Consider the following 12,496-nt stretch of genomic DNA (forward strand, 5'->3'; position numbering starts at 1 on the left):
CACTAAACATCTATACTCTTATTATAGAATGTCTCACCCTTCTCATCCACCGTCCATTTTTTCCAGTGAGAGAGGAAGGGCTGGTTGGATCCTAGGTGCTGGGACCATAGCCAGAGTGGGACAAGGTAGTTAAGGAACCTATCAGAAAGTGCCCTAAGCCAGCTGGGGTGGGGGTAGGGGTAAGGTGACATGTGGGGACAGACTAGAAAGCTCTCCCATCCATCCTCCGCAGCCCCAGTTTTCTGTGTTTACTCATATACTAGTGAGGGGATGGGGGGGCGCTGCCAGGTGTGCTGTGACTATCCCAGGCCATGGCAGGAGAGGCGCTGGGCTGGACAAGTCCAGAGTGGGAATCCAGACTGTTTAGGTCAGGGTGTTAGGCACCTGCCCACAGCACTTAGGGAGGGAATTCTGCTCTGCTCCTGCATGGAGACAACCTGAGGCTCAAGCCCAGAGCTCCAGGAGGCACAAGCAGAACAGACGAACTTTAGAAGTGAGAGCAGGTGGGGAGGGGGGACAGGCCCCACCTCCCCAGACTTATAAATGCAGGCTGCCTCCAGACAGCAAGCTTGAATGGTGAGATTTGTGGGAGGTGGGGGGGTTCTCCCTTCAAGGTCCTAGCCCTTGCCTGGTGTTCCTTGGTGGAAGAGGGGTGTCTGAAGAACCTCCACGGGCAGCCTGTGGCTGTAGGTGGTGCTCCATGGAGACATCAGCTGTGGAGTAGGGAAATTCACAGCTCAGAGGACCCAGAGGGCAGGAAGATACAGCCCCTGAGCACTGGGTAGCTAGGAGGGCCCAGAAGAACAGAGAAAGTCAGAAAGTGGCAGGTGGCTTGGCTCCCTGCAGCTGTGTGTCACATTTAAAAGCCCCATGGGGAGGAGGGGAGCATTCAGTAGCCAGTGTACCTGTGTAGACCCCGGACCACTCTCAGTCAGAAGCAAGCCAGGGGCTGGAATCTGAGTAGCCCTACTTAGCTCTGATTGCCCACCGGCCATGGAGGCTATTTTCTGTTCCTCTATCCTTTCTAGAAAGAGCATCCTGGCCCAGAATGGCAGGCTCGAGTTCCCAGCTAAGGAAACCACGCTGCTTAGCTGAACACATACGCCTGGCACGACCTCTTGGGTCCCCGCCACCATCGGTGAAACAGGGCACAATTGTTGCTGGGGCCTTCCCCACCAGGTTGCATGCTGCTCCCCTATGTCTGGAGCCGCCCCTTGAAGAACAGGTCCTCAATCACTGAATACATTCGTCCAATTTTCCTTTTTCCTTTTTCTCATCTATATTTTCTTATTTTCCATAATGACTGCTTTTGATAGTGTATTTTAAAACCTACCATTTGTACTTTAAATAACACTCTATTAATCCCACATTTTTTTTTTTTTTTTTTTTAAGGAGCATGGTTGTATACAACTGTAGACTGAAAACACATGAGTCACTATTCAAGGAGTTAAAAGGGGGCTGGAGATGCAGCGCAATTGGTAGAGTCTTGCCCAGCAGACACGAGGCCCCGAGTTGACCCCCAGCTCCGCAGGAACTGGGTATGGTGGCACATGCCAGCAATCCCAGCACTCAGGAGATGGAGACAGGGGGATGAGAAATCCAAGGTCATCTTTGGCTCTATAGAGAGTTGAGCTGGCCTAGGCTACATGAGACAGACACCCTGACTTACAAAGAGAGAAAGAGAATGATTTAATGAGTGGATGAATGAATGAATATGGTGTGCGGCCTAGAAACCCACAGACAGGGTCTCCAGAGCCTGCTCTCCCTGCCTAGGGACTGTGCTTACATCTAGACAACTGAAAGGAGCCAAGACTTCCTTTCTTGTCTTCCAGAACACCCTCCAGTTCTCACAGCTTCACTGCTCATCTTCCTGTGTGTAGGCTTGGGAGAGGTGTAGAGGGAAGCCCACCAAACTTAGGCAGACTAACGGGAGAGTTTTTTTTTTTTTTTTTTTTTTTTTTTGAGACAGGCTTTCTCTGTGTAACAGCCCTGACTGGCCTCGAACTCACAGAGATCCGCCTGCCTAAGATGTGTGCCACTATGCTCGGCTTGTTTTATTTTTTTTTAAGATGGAGGTTCATGTAGTCCAGGCTGGTCTTAACTCCCGATCCTCCTATCTACCCCTCCCCAATGCTGGTATGAAAGACATATACCACATCATCTTGTCCCAAGAGACACTTTCAAAGTCTGCTTTTTACCCAGGGAAATCAGAGATGCTAAGTGGGGAGAGACTTAGAGAGACACAGAGACCTAAAGAGAAGCCCCAAGAAGCAGCAAAAAGTAGAGAGGCAGGAAGACGGAGATGGACACAGAGGAGACGCACGCAGGGCGAGGGGCAGCTCCGCAGGGGAGCAGGGTGTTTTACTCTGCTTTCTGCCACGGTAATAAAATGTCCCAGGCTGGTAATTTATACAAAACAGAGTTTCAAGTTTATTTAGCTCACAGATCTGGAGGTCAGATACCCAAGAGCACAGCATGGCACCTGGAGCAGCATTCGGACTGTGTTGTACCAGTCTCGACTGTGAGACAGGGCGAGCATGTGTCAGCTCAAGCCACCAGTCCCAGGAGCCCCACCCTCCCGACCTCATCTTACTGTAATTACCCGCCAAAGGCCACATCCCCATATACTAGCATCATGAATTTGGGGGTTGGCTTTGTAACACAGGAGGTCACATTCAAATCATAGCACATGGGCCTCCGGCTCAAAGTGAGTCCGCCTCTGCAGGAAAACACACTTGGGTACTCCCTAGTCTCAGCTGGACTCCTATGGACTCCTATGTCTATCCTGGTTAAGATAAAGTTAGAAACATCAAAATGCCACATCCCTTTGAGCAGCAGCTGTCGGCGGAACTCCATATGGCTGCAGCAGCCAGGAGTCTGAGCTAATAAAAGTTAAAAAATAAAGAAGGAAAAAAGCTGGGAAATGCTCCCAGAGAGCCACGTGGGCACCACTCAGAGCCGGGATGGGTGGGGTGGGGAGAGAAACAGGCGCTGTCAGAAGGGTCCCGCCCCTGCTCAGCAATGCCAAGGTCTCGTCCTCATTTTGAACACTCAACTCCTTGAGTAATGGTGAGGTCCGATGACTGGGCCCTTCCCCCTCCAGTACTTAGCAGGAGGATGAGGCAGGGCAGGGAGGAGTCTGGGAAGCTGTGTTCCCTCCCCGCTCCAGGCAGATGCTGAAGCCCTAACCTCTCAGCTGCGGCTTTCAGGACAGGCTAATATTACAAGGGCCATGGGATCAGTGCCCTTAAAAAAGAGGCCCCAGAGCAGCCTTTTGCTCCTGCCTACAATGAGGGCACTCAGAACCACAGCCCGTGGGTCCACACCACATGCTGAACCTGCTGGTGCCTTCGTCTTGGGCTTCCAGCCTCTGGACTGTCGTTGTTGATAAGCTATTCAGCCTCTGGTATGCTGTTCTAGCAGCCGAAAGGAACCAATATAACTGGCAGAAGCACAGCCAGGACTCTCTGTAGCAAGGACCAGCAAACACACAGATCTGCATCTATGAATATCCATGTGTGCACCTGTGTGTTTCCTCATGTACAACTCAGCGCTGCTCCAGGTGGGAAGGTGAGTCAAATGGCTGTCTGAACATCTCTACTTAGGAGAGGGGACTCTTTCTAATGCTGACCCCACCTCTGTGCATTCTGACGGGGACAGTGTAGAGGGATACTAGCCAGCTGGTAGATCTCTGTGAGCTCGAGGCCAGCCTGGTCTACATAGAGAGTTTCAAGACAGCCTGGGCTACACAATGAGATCCTGCCGCCGCCGCAAAAGAAAAGAAAAAACCCAAAACACACAAGTCTACAGGGATTTTCTGAAACCTGACCATGTGTCAAGGTACCTAGTCTCTGGCTTTAGTCCCAGGAAGGCACATGCAGAACCGTCACGATACTGGGGGAAAGGCGGTATGACTTCACTACCCTGCACGTCAGAGGTGGAGGCCGGGACACGGCAAGAGCTCAGAAGAAACGGCGGATTTAAAAACAGCTTCAGACAATCTCCAAAAAGATGGTATTTGTTCCAAAAGGAACCCCTTGCATGCCCCACCGGATCATGAAGTCAGAGAGCTAACCTACTACAGGCCCTATGGTTAGGTTGGCCACTACAGAGGTCGCCGTGTCCCTGGCTAGTGTCTCTAGCTGCTATGGAAAGCAACAAAGCAGGCCCCTACATCAGAAGCCTCTGTACGTCCATCCCTGGAAATGCCTGCGTGCAGCCCAGACAGACTGGTAGAGTTCAAACAGGAAGGCTCCTTTGTGAAGGGAAGACATGGGATCCTGCAGGAGCTGACCAGGAATGGGGGAACCCAACTATCCCAGCAGGCTTTGCTCTCGGCCTGCCACCTCAGCAGAGGCCCCAGACTACACCTGCCCAATGGGAGCCTGTGGTGCCAAGGCTGGGAACCATGCCACTCTTCTCTCCAAGAACACGTCAGCCTGGCAGGATGCCAGGCATAGTTAAGCTTGTGGCCATCAGGGATTTCCTGAAAACTGACATGCCCAGAAACCTAAAAGCAAATGCACAGGATCTTAATAGCCATCCTGGCAGCCTGGTAACCAGACGCAGGGCTGAAACAGGGCCTCCGAGGGCTTTCTGAGGACACACCACGTTGACAGTCTGTACATACATCTCACAAACCTGCAGGTTTTCTTTCTTTCTTCTTTTTTTTTCTTGGACAGATTTCTTTGTATAGCCCTGACTGCCTGCAACTAGCTTTGTAGACCAGGTTGGCCTTCAGGGATCCACCTGCCTCTGTCTCCTGAGTACTGGGATTAAAGACATGGGCCACCACCGCCTGGCAGCCTGCAGGTTTTTAATATTGCACCATGGATACCACAGATGGTGGGTCTCTACTCTCAGGAAGCACATGACCTTGTCTGACAAACAAAAGGTCACGGGGAAAGCTACGGATGACTAAATACCTTGCACTGTGGTGGTACTGGCGTACTCGATGCCAGAGCGTGGGCTGGCGTGCTCAGGAAGCTGGCCTGATGAAGGTAAAGGGCACAGTGGAAACAAGGAGATGCATTCCGGGTAGAGGAAGAATAAGAGGCCGCAGTGGGGACCTGCCTGCTCAGTGTGTGGTGGCCTTCACACTGGTTCACCTACAGAGAGTCTCTTAGGAGGGTTATGGGAGGGAAAAGATGACCTTCAAAGGTCACTGTGCTTATCTTTCTGTCTTTGGGCAGAAGCCCTGCCCGTCACCAGGGAGTCTCCAGGCACTTGGACATTATCCAGTTCCTCTTGGGTCAGTGATAGGTATAATGCCCTAGCGCCCACGTGGTTGGTTCTCGTTTGCGGCGTGGTTTCCGCTCTCCGGCACAGGAAGGCAGCTCCCAGAGCCATGAATCCAGGCCACACTAAGGTGAGGCCAGTGCGGCAAACAGAGGAACGGCTCTGCGTGGTAGGGATATGACATGCCAGAAGTAACCAGCCAACTGGACTCTCTACGGGGAAGTAGATGCGAGGGTTTGGACAGGTGTCTTCAAAGACCGTGAGTCTTTTTTTTTTTTTTTTTTTTTTTTTTTTTCGAGACAGGGTTTCTCTGTGTAGCTTTGTGCCTTTCCTGGGACTCGCTTTGTAGCCCAGGCTGGCCTCGAACTAACAGAGATCCGCCTGGCTCTGCCTCCCGAGTGCTGGGATTAAAGGTGTGCGCCACCACCGCCCAGCAAGACCGTGCGTGAGTCTTTAACTTGTGGCGCTCTTGGGAGGTCTTGGGACCCTGGCCCCTTCCTCTCGAATTCTGCTTCCCAGCCACTATGAATGTGAGCAGCTTCCTCAGCCACACACTCCCTGCCATGATGAAACCTTCCAAGCTGTGAGCCCAAACAGAGCCTTGCTCATAAACTGACCACATCAGGTCTTTTGTCATAGTAACAGCTGACTAACACAGTAGGGATGTTGTTGACCTCAGGGATGGGTGACCTCAGGGGATTATGCCAATTCCTCTTACTCTGCTGCTCCATGAAGTAGGACAACACAGCCTGAAATTCTGGGGCCCGAAGAGAAACGGCTGGACTCAAACAGTGACAGTGCACTTATCCTTTGCCAGACCATTCCTTCCCCACGGACTCCTTAAAGATGCCAAGTCTGAGCCCCCAAACCCACCCCACGATGGATGGGGAGCAGGAAGGCCTAGGTGAGGGGTGTGATGGAATAAGAGTGGGGGAATGAATTCTTTAATCCTTGAGAGTGTCTGTTCCAGACTGCTTCTGAACTCCTTGGTTTAGGCCTGAAGAGAAAGGCCACATGACCTTGTCCCTAGCCCAGACATACCCAAAGTAGGCCAGATTCTCCTGGTTGCCATGAGAACACATCTTGATTGGCAGTGCCAACAAAATTTCACACACTTGATAGCATTTGCTCTGCTCAGTACCCAGGATCCCTCTTTGGGAAAGGAGGAAACACAGCTCAGGGAGGTTACCACTGGGCCCAAGGTCGCAGCAGACCGAGAACCAAAGGCAAGCCACCCAGGCTTGATCCTTGGCCCCAGGCCTTTCTCTGTTCACACTGTTCCTACAGGGAAAAGGATGGCTCCGTGATCCTTCAAGGCCACTGCCTGGCATGCTGCCTGCACCCTTTGAACGGTGTGAGGCCTCGCCACAAATGATAAGCTGGAGAGTCTCCAAGCAAGGAAACACTCCCGGAATCCTTCAAGTGGAACCAGCAGCCATAACGCATCAGCTCATCGTGAACTGCCACATGTGGTTCTGGACTATCTCTATATGTGAACCACAAAGCAGGGGGAACGGAGGGATGTGACACGAGCAGTGATTCCAGTCGTGGGCTCTCACAGGTCGTGCTCACGGGGCTCCGTGCAACTCTTCCATTCTTTGCAAGATCCCGTGTGTCTGTCTGAGGAGAGCGTGCGAGGTTCTTCCGGAGCCTCAGAAAGATCAAGGACCCAATCCTCGAGGATCACAGGAGGTACGGACCAATGCTTCCTCTAACCCTGTATATGCTCTGAACACACAGAAATCCAGTGTCCACCCCTCGGGAGCAGCTCAACTGGAAGAATGTTTGCCTGGCACGCACAAGGTCTAGAGCTTGGTCTCCAGTACCAAATAAACTGGGTGTGGTGGCTCGTGCTTGTAATCCCAGTACTTTGGGGTGGAGCCTAGAGGATCTGAAGTTCAAGGTCATCACTGGCTACACAACGAGTTAGGGGCCAGCCTGGGACATATGAGACCTTGCTTCAAAAAACCAAAACCCCAAACCCAAACATTTAGTGCCAAACATGTTATCAACTATAGGAGAAAGTACTATGTGAAGGGAGGGTGGTCAAAACTGCCCCGGCTCCTGCCAGGCGGAAACTATAAGACGAAAATAGTATCTGGGGGGGGGGAGAACCACCTCAGACTGCAGCACAGATCTGGCTAGACATGCCGCTAGCTGGTTTCAGGGTCCTAGAAAACACCCTTCTCATTAGTCACAGACACTTGGCCATCCCTGCGCTCCACTCCCACATGCTTAAGGCCAATGACCATTTCCTGGAAGGGCCCTGATCCCCACATTACAGGCAACACAGGGCGGCTCTCCAGGTCCACAGCCCTCATTGTCAGCCACAGGGCAAGGGAGCCCCAGAAAAGGGGGAAGTCTAATTAACCATGCCCCTTCCCTTTAGTCCTCCCAGGCCCGTGATTGGAGAGGTGCCAAGAATCCAAAGACATACAAGCAGGAGACCCTAAAGGGAGAGGCCCAGGTTCCCACAATGCACTGTGTCATTACACCAGATACCCAAAACATCTGCCTCCTCCCGAGACCTCAGCGTCCTCCAGTGGGCTTCTAACTAGTGCTTGCCAACTCTACCTTCATTTTTCTCCCTACCCCTCAAGAAGCACCTTCCAGGCTTTGGTATTCTTCAGAGCAGCATTCCCAGGACTGGGGAAACAGCATGTAATTCGCACAACCCTCTTACTGTGTATTTCGAAAATGGCTTATGATGGTCTGGAAAATCCATTTTCTGTGTGAAAGCGACAGGGTTACCATGGAGGCCATACAAGGTTGGCTTCTAATTTTCCAAAAGACAGAGAAAATACACTCCACTAAAAGTTATGTGGTGTAAAAATGTCATCTTTCTTTGCTGATTCAACCCAGGAAAAGTACCTGAGGATCCAGCAGCCTCTGGGGCATCACTGTGGATGTTCTTAGGAAATGCAGAGGCAGAAGTGGAAGCTAAGCCTACATCCTCCCAAGTTCCCTCGTCTCTCTCTACTCCTCTCTTACGAAGTGCACACACCTCAGGAACAAACTCTGGAGAAACATCCTAAGGGTGTGAGGGAAGCCATGGTACAGAATCCAGGGAGATGTGGATCCAATTAGAGACTCCAGAAGCTCCTCCCAGGAAGTTGTTCCTGCAGCCTCTTCTATCAGTAATGGGAAAACCTCACAAAGGTCAGCTGAGGTTCTCCTCCCCTATCGGCAGCAGACTGCCTATCTACCGGGGTCCTTCAAGAATACAGGGTCCGTGTGAGTCCGGGCCACAAAGCCAGACCAAAGCAATCTGATTACCGTTCTGCAGAGCACTTATGCACCCTCCTGGCCCTGCCACTCAACAAGACCCTGTAGCACAGGCTACCACGGTCCCCAAAGGAAAACAAAAACTAGAGAGGCGGGTGACAGCATCAGCCCTTGAACTGAGGAAGGGACCAGATCTGTAGTTTGCTCCTAACCAGTGGGTGAGGACAAGGCTGAGGTAGAGCACATGCAGCCTCCTTCTCTGCTGGCCAAGAAACCAAGCCTAGCTTTATACTGGCCAAGACTTCGGCAGGGGCTCATGGCGAGGACCAGCCAAAGTTAGGGAAGGGGAAACCACCATACACAATATCTCCGGGTGGCAACGACCTAGGGACTAAAATCTTACCAGTCCTAGGGACATGCCCCAGACGCTGGCTTTAGCAGAAAACTGCGCATTCCCTGGGGACCCTTGGAAGAGGGTGATAGGTAGTGGGCAGAGGAAGAGAGCCCTGGCCCAGACCAGGCATACATTTCTGGATCCTCTCTTACCAGCTAACCCAGGGGACCTGTGGAGGAGATGAGCAGGGACAATGGTCCAACAGGTCCCCTTCACCAGCCTCGCTGGGTCAGCCTTCCTCGCCCTCGCCTGAGGCCCCAAATTCAGCGGGAACACAGAGGCACCTGCTGCCACACTGCTCCATCCCCGCGGAAGGGGGACCCTGGGCGGTGCCGCCGGGCGCTCTCGTGTCCCCCCCCACCCCCCGCCTCTTCGCAGGGGCGGGGCGCTCCGGGAGCCGCCGCGCCCCCCCCCCCCCGCCCCGTCTCCCCCTCCCCGCGCTCACCTGGCGCAGGTGCTGCAGCAGCGTCCCCGCCTCCTCCCGCCGGCCCTGGCGCACCATCCGCAGCAGCTCCTGGACCATGCCGACGCGCCGGTGGTAAGGGGGCAGCCCAGCGCCCGCGCGCCCCGCCTTGTCCCCGGCGCGCAGCAGCAGCGACGCCCAGAAGTCGGGTCGTTCGCGGCGGGGGCCGGGCGCCGCGCCCGGGCTGGCTCTCTCCGCCAGGCTGCCCTTGGTCTGCCGAGTGCCCATCCCGCCGCCCGCCCGGGGGCTGCGCGCGCCGGCCCCAGGCCGCGTCCCCCCGCCGGCTGCGCGCCTCCCCGGCGGCGGCAACTTTGGGGGAACTGTTGCGCGCGGGAGGCGCGGGGCGGGGGCGGCTGCGGCCCGCGCTCCCCTCGCTCCTCCCTCCTCGCTGCCCCGGCGCGCTCTCCCGGCGCTCGCCGCCTGCCCGTCGGCCCCGCCCCGCCCCGCCGGCTGCCCCGCCCTCGCGCCGCCGCCGCCGCCGCCGCCGCCGCGTGTCTCCCGCCCTCCCCGGCGCCCGCTCCTTCCCGCCGCGCGGCTCGGGGCTGGGGGTGCCCGGCGCCCCCGCCCTGCATTGTCCCCGGTGCAGCGCCCCCTGCCGGCCACCGTGCTGCGCTTTTTGGGGCCCGCGGCGCCCTGGCAAAGGCCGTTGAGCCCAGCCCTGAGTTCCCCGACGCTTCCATGACCGCGCGCGTGGGTGAGGCCCGGGGGTGGTGTGGCGGTGGGAGGAGGAGGAGGAGGAGGAGGTCGGTGCGCCGAGCGAGAGGGGGCAACTTTGGAACTTGGAGACCCTGTTCGCCCCCGAGTCTGGTGTTTCTCAGAGTGGGCTCCGCAGAGAACCAGTACTGCGGATTGTCCGAGGTGCTGGTTGGAAGCGCAGCATCGCAGGCCTTGGCTCCATGCCCGCTGAATGAGTCTCTTCTCCGGGCCTCTGGAAATGTGCATTTAGCTAGCATCTTGGGTGGTTCCGATGCTCACTCCTTGGAGCCCCGGTGGGTTTTAGGGTGCGGGTCGTTGATGGTGGCTGGTGCACGGACTCAGACCCGGATACTCTGAACTGTTGTTTTTGTTATGTGAAGTCTGCATTCTTGTTCTCCCTCTGCTGCGAGGAGACCTTTAGGTCGTCCTGATCCTTCAAAGCGGAAATGTGGCTTCTAGTTGTACGTTCCTGTTGCCCGGGTTTCTTCTGCCAACCGCCAACCCATGGTGCTTGGATAAGGCACTTTAGCAGGCCTGTGGCTGCCCTGTTCTTAGCTGTAGAAGGGTCAGCAGTTTTGTTAGCTCTTGGCAAGTACGCTTTAGGCAAGAGGGCTGGAGTCTACCACCTGCTGAGCCATGACGAGGAAAGCCTTCGCTGCGCTCTCCTGTCTGTCTCCGTCTCTGTTTATGTCTCTCTCTCCCTCCCTCCCCCGCCTCCTGGTTTTTTTGTTTGACAAGGTTTCACACTGGTCTGAATGCCCTAAGGAGGCTAGTTTGCCTGGCAGGAACCGACCTATCTACCACATTCTTAGCCTAGGATTGTTAGGTGAATGCTACCACACTTGAGATTTTTTTTTGTTTATAAGACAGGTTACATTATGTATCTCTGGCTAACCTTGACCTTTTTGTGTAGACCAGGCTGGCCTTGACATAGATCCACTTGACTGCCTTCTGAGTGCTACGATTAAAGGTGTGGGGCTGGAGCTGGAGAGATGGCTCAGTGGTTAAGAGCACTGAAGGGGTCTAATAGAGGACCCAGGTTCGGTTCCCAGCACCCATGTGGTCAGCTCACAGCTGTCTGTAATTCCAAGATCTGGGATACGTGCAGGCAAAACACCGATGCATATAAAATAAAAATTATAAAGGTGTGGGGCATTTTTATTTTTAAATTAAATCTAAATTTAATTAATTAATTTTTGGATTTTTTGAGACAGGGTTTCTCTGTGTAGCTCTGGCTGTCCTGGAACTCACTCTGCACATCAGGCTTGAACTCAGAGATCTGCCTGCCTCTGACATCATCCCCCTCAACCTCAAACGCTGGGATTAAAGGTGTGTGCCATCAACCACCTGTATAAATTTAAGTTTAAATTTAAATCAATTAAAAATTTTATTCTTTTAAAAATAGGTTATGGATATCAAACTCAGGTCCTGCTTGCAAGCACTTTACTGATTGAGCTGTTTCTCAGTCCAGTGGAAACTTTTTTTTTTTTTTTTTTGGGAAAAATTACGTAACGTCACTTGTTATTCGGGACCATCCTCTGGGTTTGGCTCTAGGGGAGAGAGACCTAGCTTGGTTCTGAGTTTGTAGCGAAACAGTCAGGTGGGTGTTGATGGATGGAAAATGACTCAGAGGAATCACCTCGGATAAGGGGATTCTGGTTAAACTGGCCTCACAGAATTGCTGAAGACAGAGTGAGTCAACATCCCCTGTAGGCTGGTAGAGGATGAAAAACCTCATCAAACATTGCAGGTGACCAGCCATCCGGAGTTCTTCCTAAACTGACTTGAGAAAATGCTTTGCTGAAGCTGGATGCTCGAAGGGCGTGCATGGATGGGCCTGGAAGAGGGTTCAGGAGCCTGACAGGTTTGGCCAGGCAGAGACTCTCCTCGGGAGATGAACTCAAGCAGAGGTGTGGTAGAAGTGAGAGTTCTCTTCCTTCTTCCCAGAGGTGTCTGTCTTCTCTGCCAACCCCGAGTGCCTCGAGGAGGAGGCCTTGGGTCTCCCCAAATTCCTTTTGCCCACTCTCAGGTGTTTTTTGAGAACACTACTCTGGCTCCACAGCTTTGCACAGCATTCAAAACTACTTGTGCTTTTGTGTGCAGAACACACCTATTGGTGTCTTGAGAATCCTGTTTGGGAAACACCCCTGTGTCTCGTCTCTGGCCCGCATGACCACCCAGGATAGTAGCCAAGAGGGACCCCTGCTGATGGGGCCCCTTTCGGGAGAGAGCAGATACCGCCTACCAGGAGACAGATCCTACAGTCTGAACCAGCAGGTTGACCTGCTTGAGGATGTGTGATTGGGGCAGATGCAGTCTCACCTAGGATCTGAGGTCATTCTTTCTCTGAGTCCATCTTTTTTTTTTTTTTTTTTTCCCCTCTCCCAGTTTTTCTCTTTCCGGGCTTGTTCTCAGAAATGATGGTTCAGATCTCTTCCATTTATTAAGAGACAAGTTGAGTTCAGTGCCCCACTTCCCTC

General features: G+C 53.6%; 1 protein-coding gene across 1 annotated transcript in view; it reads right to left on the minus strand.

Annotated features, from left to right (window-relative positions):
* Positions 1-9,548, minus strand: part of Lrrc75a (leucine rich repeat containing 75A) — a 40,650-nt gene extending 31,102 nt beyond the window's left edge. The window contains exon 1 of the mRNA XM_059269386.1: positions 9,303-9,548. Coding sequence (XP_059125369.1) covers positions 9,303-9,548 — 246 coding nt within the window. The remainder of the gene's footprint in view (positions 1-9,302) is intronic.
* Between the last annotated feature and the right edge of the window lie 2,948 nt (positions 9,549-12,496).

This window comes from Peromyscus eremicus, chromosome 8a, assembly GCF_949786415.1.
Source record: "Peromyscus eremicus chromosome 8a, PerEre_H2_v1, whole genome shotgun sequence".
Lineage (NCBI taxonomy): Eukaryota > Metazoa > Chordata > Mammalia > Rodentia > Cricetidae > Peromyscus > Peromyscus eremicus.